This window comes from Rhinatrema bivittatum, chromosome 11 (assembly GCF_901001135.1).
Source record: "Rhinatrema bivittatum chromosome 11, aRhiBiv1.1, whole genome shotgun sequence".
NCBI classification, from domain to species: Eukaryota; Metazoa; Chordata; class Amphibia; order Gymnophiona; family Rhinatrematidae; genus Rhinatrema; species Rhinatrema bivittatum.
Genome location: NC_042625.1, coordinates 60,839,350 through 60,858,249, shown reverse-complemented (window position 1 = coordinate 60,858,249; position 18,900 = coordinate 60,839,350). Strand labels below are relative to the sequence as shown.

The 18,900-nt window shown below is 43.9% G+C and overlaps 1 protein-coding gene across 2 annotated transcripts in view; it reads right to left on the bottom strand.

Annotated features, from left to right (window-relative positions):
- MED13L (mediator complex subunit 13L) overlaps positions 1-18,900 on the bottom strand; it is a 667,498-nt gene that overhangs the window by 218,787 nt on the left and 429,811 nt on the right. For both annotated transcript variants that reach the window (XM_029619261.1, XM_029619262.1), the window contains exon 6: positions 2,407-2,601. In XM_029619261.1, coding sequence (XP_029475121.1) covers positions 2,407-2,601 — 195 coding nt within the window. The remainder of the gene's footprint in view (positions 1-2,406; positions 2,602-18,900) is intronic.

Here is an 18,900-nt window from a genome sequence, read left to right as displayed (position 1 = left end):
TGTGATTCTGGCTGAATTGGATCTGGCCTCTACTGGGGTTAGGATGCCCTTAGCATACATATTCAACTAGGGATGACACCCCCCCCCAATTTTTAATCGCTTCCCTCAGCCATCTCAGTGACAATAATTCTCAGCCAGGACCAGAAACCACAGTTCCCTCTGGAACCTGATATATATGTGTGCAGCTGAATCTGTCCAATAGGTATCGTTATCGTGTGATAGCTTGGATACATCCCCTACCTTTAAGGGGTTGCAAATACTGCCCTCATACCATCCCATGCCCCAGTTAACGCAGAAAAAAATCTTATCTCCTGCATGGTGTTGTGTAGCAATCACACTGAGCTATTGGGCTGGGTCAGGAATACATTTTTAAAATGCAACTATTACACTATGTTGGATTTATCAAGGGTTTATAATGACTATTCTTTCATCTTTCTCTCCCTCAAGTGATCTTTATGCCATTACAACCCACTGAAGCCATTTACCATCTTCATTTGTGTCAAAGCTCACTAAAAGGCACCTGTGCAAACACGGATATAGGCAATTTCTTTCTCCAGTATGACAAGCACACTAGTATCTACCAAAATAATGCAGGGGATGTGAGCCAGGTGGGAAGCTCAGAGTACATCTAGGAGGGAATTGATTTCATTGATGGTTTTCCAATATACTTTAACTTGAAAAACCTTATCAACTGTACACTAAAGCAATGTTTCCCAACCCTTTCTTAGAGGGTAGGAAACACTAACCAGTTGAGTTTTCAGGATATCCATAGTGAATACATATGAGACAAATTTGTATACACTGGAGACCCAAGATATTCCAATCTATCTCATGCATATTCATTAAGGCAATCCTGAAAACCAGACAGGCTAGGTGTACCTCCAGGAAAGGGTTGGGAAACACTGCACTAAAATACCAAAGATACATTTGTTTTCCAGTTTTACATTTACCCCCCTCCTCCCAAATTAAATCCCTAGCACCCAGAGATGGGCTGCAGTTGCTTTATAACCTGTAACTGAAGAACATTGGGATATAAAATATCATGGAAAACTTCTCTCATCCACTGATGGAAACATTCAACTCCATTTATAACTACTTAGGACTGATTTAGTAAGGAGTTGCAGTAGCAAATTCTGCTGAGTGTTTGGTAGTCCTTATATTCTGTTTTAACATTAAAGATGAGGGTAATAATATTGTTGCAAGCCCAAGCTAAATTGAATAAACCCACACATATACAATACTTATGCCAATGTAATTTACTTTGTGTAGGCAAAACACAACATGAATTGTGCACTAGAATAATCAAAACATAAGTGCTAGCCATCAAAGCACTAAAGTACCATTACTGAAACACTATTTTGATGGATCGTACAGATACTGACTTCTGAACAATTGAGGGAGTACTAACAAATGTCTGAAGAGGGAATTGAGACAAGCAATTGTTAGACCACAAACACATCTAGAGACAAAGACTGGGGGGCTTCTCTTTCCTCTGACCTAAAAGTGGTTTTTAAACAATCTCTGGTACCATTTGAATATAAAGTAGGTATGTTTGAAAAAAAAAAAAAGAAAAAGGAAATACAAAATGTCCAATGCACAAGTTTAAAAAATAATTCTTCAGCGTCTTACGTGACTGTCATACTAGGCTTCATTGGCTTATAGTATAGCAACCATACATTTCACTGTGTTCAGCCTTATATATAAGCATGAGTCAAATTGTTTCCGAATTTTCTATAATTAACTGAAGCATTTTTTGTTTTGCAATTTAAAACAATTTAGAAATAGCTTTCATCAACAGTCTGAATTTATAATCTCTATCCTGGTAACCCTTAGTCCCAACACAGATCCATGTTTTGAACTGCTTGTTCTTCAGGGGTACTCATTTCACTAAGAATCCAACACTGTTTTCATGGTGGATCAGTATCTTCCTATTGTTAAGCTGAGCTTTTTTAATTTGGGGGGGGGGGGGGGGGGGGGGAGATAAACTAGGTTTTGCCATTAAAGGGTTAACCAAGCTATTCTTCCAGTACCCTAGTTTTCTTTTTGATGTGCTAGCAGTTTATTCTTAATAGGCTGAGTCTTTCATTGGGCATTCAATTAATACAGTACCTTATCCACAGGGCTTGGAATTTGGTGAATAGAAAATGTATTCTGTTAGCTGGTTGCCTTCCAAGCTCTGCTGTATCAAGCACAAAGCGTTGCCACCCTGCTCCCCAGAGTGGCTTCATATTCTGCTGATAGCATGTGGGATCCTGAGACTACAGATGCTTCAGTTACCCTCAGAATGCAGCACAGTCAAGGGATTCACAGAATAACGATGCCATTAGGAAGATTGTTCAGCATGAAATTCAAATATTTTTAAACCAGGTCAGAGGAAATGCTCCAGGAGGAAAAAAAAAATCTCACCAACGATGACTTCAACAGCTACAGGAAAATCATCATCATATCCCAGCTCCACTTCCTCTTTTAGCCCCTCTCTCTTTTTCAGCACCATGGGATAAAAGTACTGCCATTCTTCTATCAGCTTGCGGGTGGCTGGGTCAGACAGTTTGTAGGCCTGTCCTGTCAGCGTGCCATTCAGGCCATAAGGACTCACCAGAACTGCAGAAGGAAACATATTTTAGGTTCAGGAAACTTTAACTGTCAATGCAAACATCTGTTTCATATATTTTCTAGATACATTTCTCTTTGTTATGTTCTTCAGAATTTTGTCTGTGATGTTTTTATTGTTCACACTTTTATAAGGGCTGTTACATTTTAGAACAAACATGAGCAAGCATTCAAATGAATACAAATCTCCTTTCATTGATACTCTCTGCATGAAATGTTAAGGTGGGGAACCATCAGCAGTGTAAGTGAAGTGTTCTTTTATTATCACTATCATCATCATCTATAGTTTTGGGCCTGATTGTTTCCACCTGTTCCTATATATTTTTTGCTCATCTGGAACCAGCCTCTTTTGGCTCTGGTGCCATAAAGCCTTCTTTTGCCCTATTTTTAACCCCCTCATCTAGTTCAGGCATTGTACTTGCAATCCTTGGTCAGAAGTCACAAACTGCAGCTTCCTCCAGAATGCAGTATGAGTGTACACCCAAAAGTTAACAGTAAAGTGTTCTGGTGATAGCCACAGGTTAACTCTGGTCAGAACTCTGAGACAAACCAGCTGCTGATGGTTTTCCATCACTCATACCTAAATCACACATAAGAAATCAAACACATGACATCATCTAGAAACTGTATGATTTTACTGTTTTTAGAAACAAAATTTAAAAAGTAGACATGTTACCCAAGTCAAATATTTAACTAATATCTTAATCAGAAATATAATATGATGGCGAATATGGACCATTAGGCTTGTCTATTCTGTCCAGTTTCATTCCTGGTGAAATGCCATGGACACCAGTTTATCTCTGGAATTCTCCTCAGTTCTTCGCAACTAGGGAGCCCCTGTGTTTATCCTACAATTTCTTGGATGTGGTTACTGTTTTTGTCTCATCACCTCTACTATGAGTCAATTCCATGCACCCAATACTCTTTCCATGAAGAATATTTTCTGATGTCGCTTTTAAGTCTATTCCCTTGAAACCTCATATTGTGATTTATTGTTCTAGTGCATTCTTTCCTCTGACAAAGATTTGCTTTTTGAGACCTATTTATACCTTTGAAATATTTAAATGTCTCTATCATATCCTCTCTGTCTCTCCTCTCCTGTAGGGTATACATATTTAGGTCCTCAGGTCTCATCTCATATATGACTTATTGCATAGATTCTGTACCATTTTGGTAGCCTTTCTCTGGACCAACTCCAGCTTGTATGTATCCTTTTCGAGGCACAGTCAACACTTTGACTGTTCACTGTTAAGTTTGTAAATAGGGGAGAAGTACTTATGTTAAAACAATAATTTAACGAATCAGATAGCTTTAAATCAATTAATGTTGTATATTATGCTACTAGGTCAATATCAGTAAGAAAAATGTGGGCAGGGGGTTGTTGATAGGGTTGGAGTTGTTGTTTTGGTGGGTCTGAGTTGGGTGTTTTTGGTAGTAGGTTGGTTCACTGAACTATCTACACAGTGCTATGAGTAAATTTATCTGGCACGTAAAAAAGGCTAGAATAAAATTTAGCACGTACTGGGCTGACTAGAAAGCCTGGCTTTTCCCAATCTTAAGATTTACTTGTCTCAAAAATGATAATGACTATTTGGCTCTCCCTGGAGAAAGTTCAAGCTTATAGAACTGCCCACTTTGTTATTTTTTATCTGCATCCTTCCATTTAAGTAGGCAGATGTGTAGAAACAGTTCCATTCTGACTCACACTCTTCAGGTTTGGCGTTAATAAATCCCTGGAGTTTGCAGGAGAAGCTGTGTCACCCGTGTCTCCAATATTCAGGAATCCCTCTATTTCTGGATGTACTTTTGCGTCAGATCTGTGGGGATGGCAGGAGAGGGGTCTTATCCTTATTTGCCCATCTATGGGATGAGAAAGGTCTCAAATCATTTCAGTCGCTCCAGTAAGAATTTGACAGTGGGGCTAACACGATATGCATATACTTTCAACTGAAGTACACACTGGGGGAGAAATTTGATATAAATAGGCCTCTGTGGAAAATTAAATGATTTGGAAAAATTTGTATTTGACAGTGAGCACTGTCAAAGGCTATCTGAATAGATTATTGGGGTGTCATAATGGGTAAATCTGGTCCTGAAACTTCACAATGCTTAATAAACAAATAGAATGAAGACCTTGAGATTTCATTAGGTGTGCATGAGTATACTGTCATTAGGGACAGTGGATCAGAAGATATCTAGATGTACGAGAAGGAATAGTCCCACAGGAAAATGAAACACTGAGCTCTGACTGATAATCTAACATTGCTTGGCACGAAGAAATCTGAGTCACTTGTATGTAGTTTAGGACTGCTTGAACAAAGAAATCCTTACTAAACATGCCTGTGTTCTGCACACTGTATATTCTCGTCCCCTGCCTTAAATTCCTCAGTAGAGGGAAGTAAATGCTCAAAGATATATTGACCCCGATGCCGAGCTTCCAAGAGGTGTAATTGGACTGCCACTGCTGGATACCTGTGGAGCATATTCAGGGATGTGTGTACATGTTGAATTGACTTGTAAATACTAGTTATGTATTTATCTTTTATATGATCTTATCTCTCTCTCTCTCTGCTATTCTGTGCATAAGCGTGTTGCTAGCAATAGTTTTATTATATTTTTACCAGAACCCTTTTGTATTACAATACTGTTTTATATAGTGAACTTTTCCACTGATCTCCTGTGTTTGTGGAATCTGTTTCCCCACTTGACTTACTACCAGTGACCTGCCCATTACATCCAGCCACTCAGCCCATTATATTTGGTGCTGAATCAGGATTTAGTGGTCGTGTTGGGAACAATTTTCAATTTTTAATTTTATTTTACAAAAATGCAGAGAAATAATGAATTGTGACTGAAATTTTATTTTTAAAGTATACTGATTTGCAATAAACACACTGACTGGATTAATCTGTGTGTCATTTGTAATCCACACAAATCTGCTGAATTTTTAGAGGGACAAATACTTTTGCAAGCCACTTTATATGTCCTTCTGCTAGTGAGGAGGAGGGGAGAGGAGGATAGTTTACCTTATGTGAGTTGAAACCCCCTTCCTTCAGGCCAGCAAAATATATGGAATGTGATAGGGTCTTTCTCTCAGGAGGCAACTGCTTGTATCAGAGTGCAGCATAATTTGTTCCAGATGTGTACAGCACTTTCTCAAGATCAGCGAGAAACAGTTTCAGATACTGCTGAAGTTAATTACTTGCAGACCTGGTGTGAGAACCACAGAATAGATTCTGCTAGAGCAGATGCAACCAGTGCCATGCCCCTATTTTCCCATATCCTACGACTGACTGTGATTCTGTATATGGCAGTAATTTAGTCGTAGTACTCTCACCTGCCTGGCTGACCACACCTTAGTACACTACCTTACTCAAGTGACCCAAGCATGACTACACAAGTCCCTGGTGCTGCCACACCAGCTGATATCTATAATGACATGACTGATGTTTTTATGGCTGGAAGGAGCTGGAAGTCCATCCTCCACCATATCCCCCTAATGGACATCACCCACTTTTACAGGTGGAAAACCAACCACCTATGCAGCATCAGGTCAATATTGCCCTGCAGAAAGATTATACTAAGGATTGACTTTCTGAAGTGGTTCATTATGACTCTCAATCAGGGGTGCCTACCATTGACTACACACAATGTTATCAGTTAGGTGTGTCTCCTGGCCCTTTGTAAATGTACCCTCGCCTACACAGATTGTTTATATGCCCCAGAGTAGAATCCTGGGTGGTAAGGGGGAGGGGATTCAAGCAGTGGTGATTGACTTGCTGGATCAGGGGATTCTATGCCCCACTTCCTTCCTTTTCAAAAGTCCAGTCTGGCTGGTGAAGAAGTCAGATGGAAGCTGGCAAATGACCCTTGATTACAGACAACTGAACAAAACCGCACTACCACTTCTACTTTGTGTTCCCTGATGTGGTGATCCTCATCAACCATATCCAGGGACATCTAGGCATAGGGTATGCCACACTGAAGTTAGAGGTCTCTTGTGCTCTAGACTCTGCCAAGTGGCATCTGTGGCAACGCAAGAGTGGGACATCCACTTCCCATCAAATATTTGTGCCTTAAATGGAACCCCATGACTATCTCCTACACACTACTTGAACGACAATTCCTGGCATCTTACTTGATCCTAATGGAGACTACCCAAGTGACCGAGCCCATACAGCTTCAGATCCAACTACCTGTCATGTCATGGGCTGACAGCAAGGCTGCAGTGTCCCAAAGCAGCTTTACCATCTATTCCTCCATTTTAAAATGGAAATGATACATTGCTGCCCATGCCTGGTCAACCTCTGATGGACCTTCCCACTTGCATGAACTAGTGATGAACAGCCCAACTAATAGCATTTTGGCCCCTTTACCAATGGAGTCCCTTGAGATAGAGCTCCCCGCAGCTGGACCATTTGATATATTGTGTTCCAATTACAATAATTTGCCTGGTTCTCTGATGGCTTGTACTGCTATATTCAAGGCCAGTGTGGAAGGAAAGCAGTTGTCTATGACCCCCAGGAAGGTGCCCACTTCATGGATGAGGGGTTAGGGATGAGTGGTCCATCTACTGAACTCCAAGCAGTACATATGGCCCTCTCTCACGCTAAAGAGTGTTTAAAGCATTATAGTCTAACAGTCCACTGTATTTGAAGAATTTGTTTAGAACTTAATGTCCGTCAAGAAGTTTACGCTCTTCAGATCAATGTTTATTAGAAGTACTATTGGTAGGTACCGCCCAACTACAGGACACCAGAAAGTTGGAATAAGACTATGAAATGAATTATCCATAGAGTTAAGGCAACTGCAGGATATAAAATTATTTAGGAAAATGTTCAAAGCATGCCTTTTTAGGGAAGCATTTGGGCAAGTGTAATAAATTGACAGCAGCTTTTAAATATATGGCATTTAAAGATGTGGTTTTATTTTGTGATGTATTGTTTTGTTTTGTATGTATTTTAGTGATGCTTGATGTTAAATATTGTTTTTAATGTACACTTGTGAACCACTTAGTACGATAAATTTATCACTATAAGCAGATAATAAATACAGTAAATAAATAACTAAAGAGCATCAGCATCCTTATTGCTTTATCCTCACAGACTCTTGCTCTGTGTATATGGGCCTGGTGAATTGGCTGGTTCAATGGCAGATTAATGGGATGCTCATTCCTCATTCTCTATGGAAGAAGTGTACTATAAATATAATTACATTTTTAGGTTTTATATGATCTGTTTTTATTGTATTTTATTATAATGTATTTTATTGCTGTAAACCATCTTGGTCAGCTTGCTATTTGTGCGGTATAGAAGACTTGAGAAATAAAATAATTCTATCATGGACCAAGCAGCACATATGAAATCATATCCTACCTAGTATAAAGGGAAGCTCAGAACTACACCCAGTGCCTTTGCAACAGGTCTCCTGCTTGTTTTTCAGTGCTAGTTGCTTCAAATGTTTGTGTGTTCCAGCCTTGCCCACTCCTGTCTGTTCTGTTCTGTTTCTCTGCCTGGCCTGACTTCTTGTTGCCTTGACCTCAGCTTGGACCTTGACTCCGCTTTGATCTCTGCTTGCCCCAACCTCAGCTCAGCTACCAACCTTGCTTTCTTTCACCTTCCTTGTACCCGGCCTGGAAAGCCCTGCTGGCAACCCAAAGGGGAGGTGGCTGGTCAGGCAGAATATCTAGTCTCATTGTGTATCAGCTGCTGCCTGCTAAGGCCTATCTCACACAAGATAGGCTGTATAAACTTAACAGCAGCCTTAGGGCTCACTACCCTCACTTTGTGACATCTTGGGACATTCAGGGTAGAGAAATGCCAGAATTGGGCTTGACAATGATGTCTACTAGTCAACAGTGATTCCGCAAGTGAGGCAGTGACCTGTTGTTCTCTGTGCCAGCGAGTCAAACACTATGTCCTGCCCTTCTTTGGATGACCTTGGGGCAGGTGGGAAATCACTTGTTCAGTGACAATAGTGCCTACCCAGGTTACGTTTCAGATACATTTTTTTGTCAGAGTGGTGGTGCAGAAGCTCCCACCTCTCTATCTCTTACTGCATGGTTTAAATTTTTAGATAGCAGTGCTACTGATGATTTTTCAAAATGTGAAACTGTTTGATATTGCTTCTCTCTTCTGTTCGCCTTTCATGAAAGTTTGAGTGCATTGCCCACGACTGACATTCCCCCATGATCTGCTGAAGTTATCGCTTTGGGACAGGGTCATACTGTGCTATTTGCCTTCTCATCAATTCTGTTGAACATGTATTTGCCTCTTCAGATACGCATCCATCGTGAGTGATGATTGTGCACACTTCTGAATGGAAATTCTATCGACACTGTGGTTAATGTTCTTTTGGTAATTTTGTCTTCTCTTGATCCTTCTTACTCTATTTTTGATTGCACTCCACAAGCTTTCCCTTCTGCTTGCTTTGCGCAATCCAATAGTCTGTGTTCCAATTTCCAATGGAAAATGAGAATGGAGTGCTGTCGTCATTAGGGACAGTAGATTGGAAGATATCTAGTTGTACACATAGGAATAGTCCCACAGCAACTGAAACACTGAGCTCTGGATGATAACCTAAATTGCTTAGTGCAAAGAATCTAAGCCATATGTCTATAGTTTAGAACTGCTTGAACAAAGAAATTCTTATGCATGCCTGTGTTCTGCACACTATATATTCTCATCCCCTACCTTACATTCCTTGGTACAGAGGGAAGCAAATGCTCAATGATATATCTGACCTTGATGTCAAGCCCCCAAAATATGTTACTGGACTGCCACTGCTGGATTTCTGTGGAGCATATTCAGGGATATACACAGATGTTGAATTGGCTTGTAAATACTAGTTCTTTATTTACCTTTTATATAACTGTATCTCTCTTGCTCTCACTTTGCTGTTCTGTGCATAAGCATGTTGCTAGCAATAGTTTTATTTTCTTTACTGTAATTTTACCAAAACCCTTTTGTATTGCAATACTGTTTTATATAGTAAACTTTTCTACTGATTTCCTGTGTCTGTGGTATCTGTTTTCCCACATGACTTACTACCAGTGACCTGCCCATTACATCCAGTTAATCAGTCCATTACAATGAGAGGAAGAATATCTGATCGTGAGCCCATCAAATTTCCTGCATCTAAAACACATCTTATACTCAGTATCAGGGCACAAGAGGTGAAGGTTTATTCAAAAGCAAGGGTCCTAGACTTCAGGAAAACTAATTTTGTTAATATGAGGGAGTATTTCAAAGAGTTGTTAACTGGTTGGGAAAACCTACAGGAAGTAGAAGTGGACAAAACTAAAAGGAGATATAAGGGCAACTAACCTAGTCTATACCTCGCTTTTTTGTCCTTGCTCTCACTATCCCCATCCTCCCACTATTCCTTTTAATCCCCCTGCAATGTCTTTAAACTTGTTTGTATAATCCTCTGTTTACGATCTCCTAGCGCCCTCAGAGTGTACAGTCTGTGAAGTTTTTTATTGTATTTTTGTGAAATTGTTATTATTGTACATATAATACGGTCCTCTATTGTTTATATTATTAGGTTATCCCTAGCTGTACCTCCCCCTAGGTACAGTCTGTAAAGTTGTTATTGTGCATTTTATACTGTCTGCTATTGCTTATATAATAAGGTTATCACTTCCTGTACCTCCCCCCAGGTACTGTTCTCCTATCTCGCCTTCCTCTTTACTGCTTTCCTTCTCTGCTGCCACTTTTTCTCCTCTCTTCTCGCCTGCTCCCCTTTCCCCCTCCATGTTTTTTGTATTTTCCATCCTGTCAATTATTTTGAAAACCAGCGTGATGTTCCCACGAATGTCGGTATAAAAAAAAAAAAATTAATAAATAAATATTTGTAAAAACAAACTTTTTGTAATATATATTTTAAACTATAAAGTAGTTAAACTCCGATTTTCTTACACTACTGCCTAATCAGTTTGTGAGGTAAAGCATCAAAGTCTTCAACTTCCTTGTCATTCATAAAGAATCCGCTATCTCAGGTGTCAGTGTCATCGGACACCACCATCGTTGTCTGACTCACTGCTATCTATTATGTCGCTATCATCAGTCCCAGAAGCAGACAAGATGAGACCAGCTTTCTTAAAGCCTGCTGTTATGGTTGTCACAGAAATCGAATTCCATGCCTTGCTGACACATTTGGCCACCTTGCCAAATGATGCGTGTCTCATGTGCCCCATTTTGGTGAAGCTGTGCTTGTCATCTGTCATATAGGATTCCCACAGACGTCACAGCACAGCTTTGAAGCTACGGTTGACAGCAATGTCTAGCGGCTGTAGAGTCTTTGCAATGCCATCAGGAATGATGAGTGGAATGCAGTTTGTTGCCTTGATTCTTTTCTTGATGAAATCTGTGATGTAAGCCTTCATTGTGTCCATTACCAAGAGACCCTTCTTTTTGTAAAAAAAAATCCATCTGGTCACTGAGAGAAGCATCTGTTTGTTTATTTATTTATTTATTTTGAACTTTTGTTAAGCCAGACATCCCTCATACATTCATCTGCACAACTCCTCCAGATGGAAAGGGATCTTTCGGCATTGTCTTTCGCTTAAATATTATCCTGGGGGCAATTTTGTCCCATCAGCGCAGCAGGGCAGCACAACGGTAAAGTGAGACTTCTTGTGGCCCGTTGGCTTACTGTGACTATAAGAACATAAGAACATAAGAAATTGCCATACTGGGTCAGACCAAGGGTCCATTAAGCCCAGCATCCTGTTTCCAACAGTGGCCAATCCAGGCCATAAGAACCTGGCAAGTACCCAAAAGCTAAGTCTATTCCATGTTACCATTGCTAATGGCAGTGGCTATTCTCTAAGTGAACTTAATAGCAGGTAATGGACTTCTCCTCCAAGAACTTATCCAATCCTTTTTTAAACACAGCTATACTAACTGCACTAACCACATCCTCTGGCAACAAAATTATTCAGAGTAGTTAAATCACAAGCGGATTGTGATAAATTGCAGGAATACCTTTTGAGACTGGAAAATTGGGCATCCAAATGGCAGATGAAATTTAATGTGGATAAGTGCAAGGTGATGCATATAGGGAAAAATAACCCATGCTATAGGTACACAATGTTAGGTTCCATGTTAGGAGCTACCACCCAAGACAGAGATCTAGGTGTCATAGTGGATAACACACTGAAATCGTTAGTTCGGTGTACTGCGGCAGTCAAAAAAGCAAACAGAATGTTGGGAACTATTAAAAAGGAAATGGTGGATAAAAAGGAAATTGTCATAATGCCTCTGTATCGCTCCATGGTGAGACCACACCTTGAATACTGTTACAATTCTGGTCGCCGCATCTCAAAAAAGATATAGTTACGATGGAGAAGGTATAGAGAAGGGCGACCAAAATGATAAAGGGGATGGAACAGCTCCCCTATGAGGAAAGGCTAAAGAGGTTAGGACTTTTCAGCTTGGAGAAGAGACGGCTGAGGGGGGATATGATAGAGGTGTTTAAAATCATGAGAGGTCTAGAACAGGTAAATGTGAATCGGTTATTTACTCTTTTGGATAATAGAAGGACTAGGGGGCACTCCATGAAGTTAGCATGTGGCACATTTAAAAATAATCGGAAAATGTCCTTTTTCACTCAACGCACAATTAAACTCTGGAATTTGTTGCCAGGGGATGTGGTTAGTGCAGTTAATGTAGCTGTGTTTAAAAAAGGATTGGATAAGTTCTTGGAGAAGTCCATTACCTGCTATTAATTAAGTTGACTTAGAAAATAACCACTGCTATTACTAGCAACAGTAACATGGAATAGACAGTTTTTGGGAACTTGCTAGTTTCTTATGGTCTGGTTTGGCCACTGCTGGAGACAGGATGCTGGGCTTGATGGACCCTTGGTCTGACCCAGAATGGCATTTTCTTATAATCTAAAATGTGCAGTGCTCATTCACCTTGGTGCGACTGGGGCCTGGGAAAGAATGTTGGCAGGACAACTGACTGGTTAAGATGGAAATCTATCACCACCTTAGTCAAGAACTTAGGGTGCGTACGCAGGACCACCCTGACATGGTGAAACTTGGTATAAGGTGGATAAGTCACTAAGGTCTGGAGCTCGCTGACCGTGTGCACTGAAGTGACTGCCACCAAAAATATGACCTTCCAGGTCAGGTACTTCAGGTCACAGGTATGCAGAGACTCAAAAGGATCTTTCATCAGCTGAGCTAGCACCACGTTGAGGTCCCAAGACACAGCAGGAGACCTTAGGGGAGGCTTCAACTGAAGCAGACTCCGCATGAAATGCACAACTATAGGCTGCACAGAGATGGGCATACCATCTACACCTTGGTGGTATGCGCCAATTGCACTCAAATTAACTCTAACGGAGGTGGTTTTTAGACCAGCTTCTGAAATGTGCAGAAGGTAGTCAAGCAGTTTTTGTGTGGGGCAGGAGAAAGGATCTAGGGCCTTTTGCTCACACCACACAGAAAACCTCCTCCACTTCAGTCTGTTGGACTTTTTAGTGAAAGGTTTTCGAGAAGCTACCAGGACTCAAGACACTTCCCTCTGAAAGATTCAACGGCTGCAGGATTAACCTCTCAACATCCAGGCTGTGAGCAATAGGGCCTGAAGGTTGGGATGCCGCAGCCTGCCCTGATCTTGCATGATGAAATCTGGGGAAGTCCCCAGACTGATTGGCAACTGGAGGGACAACTCCCGAAGGAGTGGAAACTAGACTTGTCTCGGCCAATGAGGGGCTATGAGGATCACTGTCCCTCGGTCCTGTCGAAGCTTCAGGAGAGTCTTCATCACTAGAAGAATTGAAGGATATACGTATAGAAGACCCTTGCCCCAATGGCGGGCAAAGGCATCCTAAGCTGGTTTGCCGCCCGCCCAGTACCGGGAGAAGAAATGAGTCACAAACCTGTTGCAGGGGGATGTGAACAAGTCCATGTCTGGGCTTCCCCAGAGGTGGAAGATCCGGTTCACCACCCCCTGGTCCAGGGACCAATCGTGGGGTCTGAAGGCTCGAATCAGTTTGTCCGCTATCACATTCTCCATTTTGGCCAGGTACATGGCCCAGAGTACCATCCTGTGGGACAGAGCTCATGACCAAATCTGGACCGCTTCCTGACACAGGAGGTATGACCCTGTGCCTCCCTGCTTGTTTATATACCCACACTGCTACTTGGTTGTCTGTTTGGATCAGGACAATTTTGTTGGGACAGCCGATCTCTGAAAGCCCATAGAGCGTACCTGATTGCCCGAAACTCCAGGAAGTTGATTTGGCATTGTGCTTCCTGGGTGGACCACAGGCCCTGGGTGCGGAGCCCCTTTACATGAGCACCCCACCCTATGGTGGATGCATCTGTGGTGAAGACAATTTGAGTAGGGTGATTTTGAAACAATAAGCCATGCTCCAAATTTGAGAGAACCCACCACTAGGACAAGGAGTCCCAGAATGAAGGAGTGATTCGGATGCGAGCTTGGAGGTCCGGGGTGGCTTGATGCCACTGCGACCTCAATGTCCACTGGGCTCTGTACATGTGTAAGCGTGCCAAGGGAGTAACATGCACAGTTGCAGTCATGTGGCCCAACAGCCTCAACATGTGTCTTGCTGACATCTGCTGGCTCTGTTGAATCACCTCCACTATGGACGACAAAGTGATTGCCCTGGAGAGCAGCAGGAAGGCTTTTGCCTGAGCCGGGTCTAGCAGGGCTCCTATGAAGTCCAATTGAGATGACTGGCTGAGATGGGACTTTGAGTAGTTGATAACAAACCCTAGTGACTCCAACACCCAGATGGTCAAGCGCAAGGACGATTCTACCCCTGCCCCAGAGGTGTTCTTGACCAGGCAATCGTCCAAGATAGGGGAAAATTTGCATTCCTAGCCTGTGGAGGTGTGCCCCCACCACGGCCAGGCAATTTGTAAAGACATGTGAAGCTGATGCTAGCCCGAATGGCAACACTCTACTGGAAATACTGTTTTCCCACTACAAATCTGAGATACTTCCTGTGACCTCGGAAGATCTCGATGAGAGTGTACACGTCCTTTAAATCAAGGAAACATAGCCAGTCCTCATTTTGCAGGAAGGGAATCAGGGTGCCCAGGGAAACTATCTTGAGCTTTTCTTTTTTTAGAAAATTGTTCAAGGCCCTTAGGTCTAGGATGAGACGGAGCCCCCTGTTCTCTTTGGAATCAGGAAGTACCGGGAGTAGAATCCCTGCCCCCCTTTGCCTTGGTGGGACAGCCTTGACCGCTCTGGCCACTGAGAGGGTGGAGAGCTCCCTTAGCAGTACCTCCTGATGCACTAACAGCCCCTAAAATGGGAACGGAGGAGAATTTGGTGGGACACCTAATAGATTAAATCGATACCCTTGACAGACGATGGACAGAACACACTGGTCCGAGGTTACAATGGTTCATCAGTTTGCAAAGAACCACAGCCTGCCCCCGACCAGGGGGTCCAGCATCTCGGGTACGGGTGACTGGCTTATGCTCCCTATGATCCAGTCAAAACCCCGCCCCGGGATTTGGCTGAACTGCCGGTTGGGGCTTGGGAGCTTGCTGCTGCCTGGGACGGCACAGGAACTCACCCTCTGTGAACAGGAGCGAGGGGCCGGAGGATAGTACTTCCGCTGGCGGTAGAAAGACCTCCTTTGATCCTGCTTCACAGACCTGGCTGAGAAGGGCTGGTCCGAAGTGCTGGTGGAGAGATGCTGGAGGGTCTCCTGGTGGTCCCATAACTGGGCCACTGCATCCCTCAACTTGTCTCTGAAGAGATTCTTTCCTGTGCACAGCAGGTCAGCGAGACATTCCTGTTCCTCTGGTCGGAAATCCGAGGCCCGCAGCCATGCCATTCTGCAGGCGCTGATTCCCGTTGCAGATTCTCACTGCCATTTCGAAAACATCATAGGTGGAACGCACCTTGTGTTTTCCGCACTCCGGACCCTGACGCACTAGTGACAGAAAGGTGTCTTCCTGCTGTTGAAGCAGCTACTCAGCTGCCTCTTGCACCTGCTTCGAGGTTGCGAGAGTATTGGCTCATATAGAGCTCGTAAGAGGCAAAGTGGGTAATAAGCATTGCCTCCTGAACACCTTTCTCCCAAGAGCATCCAGCACCCTGTGATCCTTCCCCAGGGGTGCTGAGGCATGAGTCCAAGAGCACTTGGTCTTCTTGAGAGTGGATTTGACCACTACCGACTGGTGTGCCAGGTGACTCTTTCTGAATCCGGTAGCCTGGTGGACAAGGTAAACCCTGTCTGCCTTCCTGTTCACCAGAGAAACTGTGAGGTGGTGCTCCCAAATCCTCAACAGCAACTCTTTAAAGATCTCTTTTACCAGGACTATCACAATCACTTTAGGAGCCTCCACAAACTGAAGGATTTCCAGCATCTTGTGTCTGGTATCCTTCTCCGTCATCAACTGAAAAGGGATGGCCTCCTCCATCATGCTTACAAAACCTGCGAAGGTCAGGTTCTCAGGCGGAGACCTCCTTCGTTACTCCGGAGGAGACGGTTCTGAGGGGAGACCTCTCAGAGTCCTCTGAGGAGGATTCTGCAGTGTCCTCCTCCCAGGGGGCATATGGGGCCTCATCCTCACTGTAATCCAAAGGGGATGGAGCCCTGGGGCCCAGGGTGCTCGGCCTTCGTCCAGGAATCTAGGCACTGGTGGCTCTGGTGCCAGCCCCAGAAAAGCTGGACAGGGGCTGCAGGCCGCGGTGTTAGCACTGGCCTCACTAGAGCTTACTCCTCCTCAGAACTGGCAATGACCATCACATCAGGATGAGGAAGCATTGGTGTCCCAGGAACTGGCACCAGCTGGATTGGTAATACCCCGATGAGCACATCGAGAAGCTCCAGCAGTGGTCCCAATAGGGAGAGGATGGGCAACGGTGCCACAGGCTCGATGACCTGCAGCGCCGGATCAACCACCAGCTGGACTCTGTGCTCCAGCTCCTCATCAAAAGTTGTTGTTGGCAAAACAGACTGGGAGGCAGGAGAGGTGGCCAGGTCTTCCTCAGAGCCCCGACTTGTGGAGACCATTGTGGACCCCCGGCATCAATGGAGGATAGGCCCTTCTCTCCATGGGGTTGCTTTGGGGGCATCACGGCAAGCACTGGTACAACCTAAGCCCGGCACCATGCATTGATAGTGACCGGTGCAGATGTTTCCTCAGCATCTCTCTGTGCTCGGCCCTGTCTTTCCCTGCTGCCGAGGTTGAAGATGAACCTGATGTCCTCGACCTGGAGGAGACCGACAGAGACCGGTCTCTGGCACCCCTATCTGCCGGAAGCATTGACAGAGAGGACGGCCCCACCGATATCCATGGCTTGGTGTCCATCGATGCGGATCCTCTGTCCTTCGATGTTCATTCCACCTATGCCTCGGACTTTCTTGTTCCGAAGAGCTTCTCCATCTTGTCCAAGTGAGCGCAATGTCCTTTAGGGGTCATTTGGTCGCACAGGCGGCACCCAAAGACATCGTGCAATGCCCCCAGGGAGAGGATGCACACATTGTACAGATCCGTGACACCCTGCCCTATTTCATGTTGAACTGAACACCAAAATACTCTAGCAACTGTGATGGCTGAAGATTGCTTTTGGCCAGGTTCACCACCCAACCTAGCTTCTGCAACAAGGAGATCACCTTGCACAAGACCTGGAGGCTCTCTTCCAGACTCTTGGACCGAATTAACCAGTCGTACGGGTGTACCAGGATCCCATCCTCTCTCAACTCCACTGCCACCATAACCTTGGAAAAGGTTATGGGTATGGTGGCCAAACCAAAAGGTAGTGTGAAACTCAGAAATCTTTCATGCTCTAGCCGGATGGGAATATGCAGGTTCTCCTCGGGGAAAATCCAAAAATGTCATGAACTCCCCTGACTGTACTGCCATTATCGAGTGCAAGGTTTCCATGAGAAAACTAGTCACAATCAAATGACATTGACCTCTTTGAGATCCAAGGTGGAAAAAAAGAGCCCTCCCTTCTTGGGCACAACGAAATAAATGGAATATCTGCCCATATTTTCTTGAGACGTGGAAATTGGAACCACAGCCCGCAGGCTGAGGAGTCTAGACAATGTACACTCCACTGCCTGTCTCTTCTGCGGAGAGTTGCAGGGAGACACTATGAACATGTCCCGAGGAACACTGCGAAACTCCAGTGCATAGCCATCTCTTATCACCTCCAGAACCCATTAGTCTGATGTGAACTCGACCCATCTCCGATAAAAAAAAAAAAAAGAGAGAGAGGCGACCTCCTATCTCCTGTTCCCTGGGGATGAGTCAGCACACCTTCATCTACTACCTGAGCCTGCACCCCGTCTGGGCTGCCTGGGACAAAAGGACTGAAACCTACCCAAAGGTTGAGTCCTCTAAAAAGCCGCACCTCTGTAGGTTCGAAAATGTCTGAACCTCCTAGTGTGGCCTTTTGTGCTGAAGGAACGCAGCACCTGTTTCTTATCATCTAGCAATCGAGAAACCTGGGACTCACCCCACTTATTGGCCATTTTCTCCAGCTCACTCCCAAACAAGAGCGAGCCTTTAAAGGGCAACTTCGTAAGGTTAGACTTTGAGTTTTATCAGCTGACCTATTTCTCAGTTATAGCTGATGCCTAGCAGCTATTACCAAAGACACTCCCTTTGGACGAAAAACGGACCAAATCCCAGTCCGCATTTGTCAAAAAGGCAGCTGTTGGTTCCAACACTGCCATGGAATTCACATCAGATTCATCGATCTCCTGAGAGAGTAGTAAACAAGAGCAAACCACCAGAGAACAACAGGAAGCTATCTGCAAATTCATTGCCATTGCATCAAAAGCCTGCTTAAGGATAGTCGCAATTCTCCTACCCTGTGTATCCTTCAAGGCCACTCCCGCTTCTATGGGAATAGTCATCCGCTTGTTACCTTTGGAAAGTGCAATTGCTCTCTTGCAACCAGATCTAGTGGGTACAGTCCTTCCAAGACTCGTTCCCCTTTAAAATTAGCTTCCAGGGTGCCCCATTCAAGATCAATCAATTCCTGAATGGTCTCCATAATATGGAAGAAATGAGAGGCTTTACGCAAATAAATTAAATGGATCTTTCTTTGGCTCAGACATAGATTTAGCCCCCAGAACTCCCAGCACCTTCAATGTCTGGGAAATGCAACATAATTCTAACACAGCTCGAAATCTGGAGAAATTTCCCCATCTTCGATGGGAGGAAGGATTGGCTTCATCATCCGTGCCATTTGGGTCCCTGTCGGGGAGGACCGACGCTTACCCAAAGCATCAGGTGTGCAGGAATCTGCAGCCTTCAATCCTGACTTGTCAAGA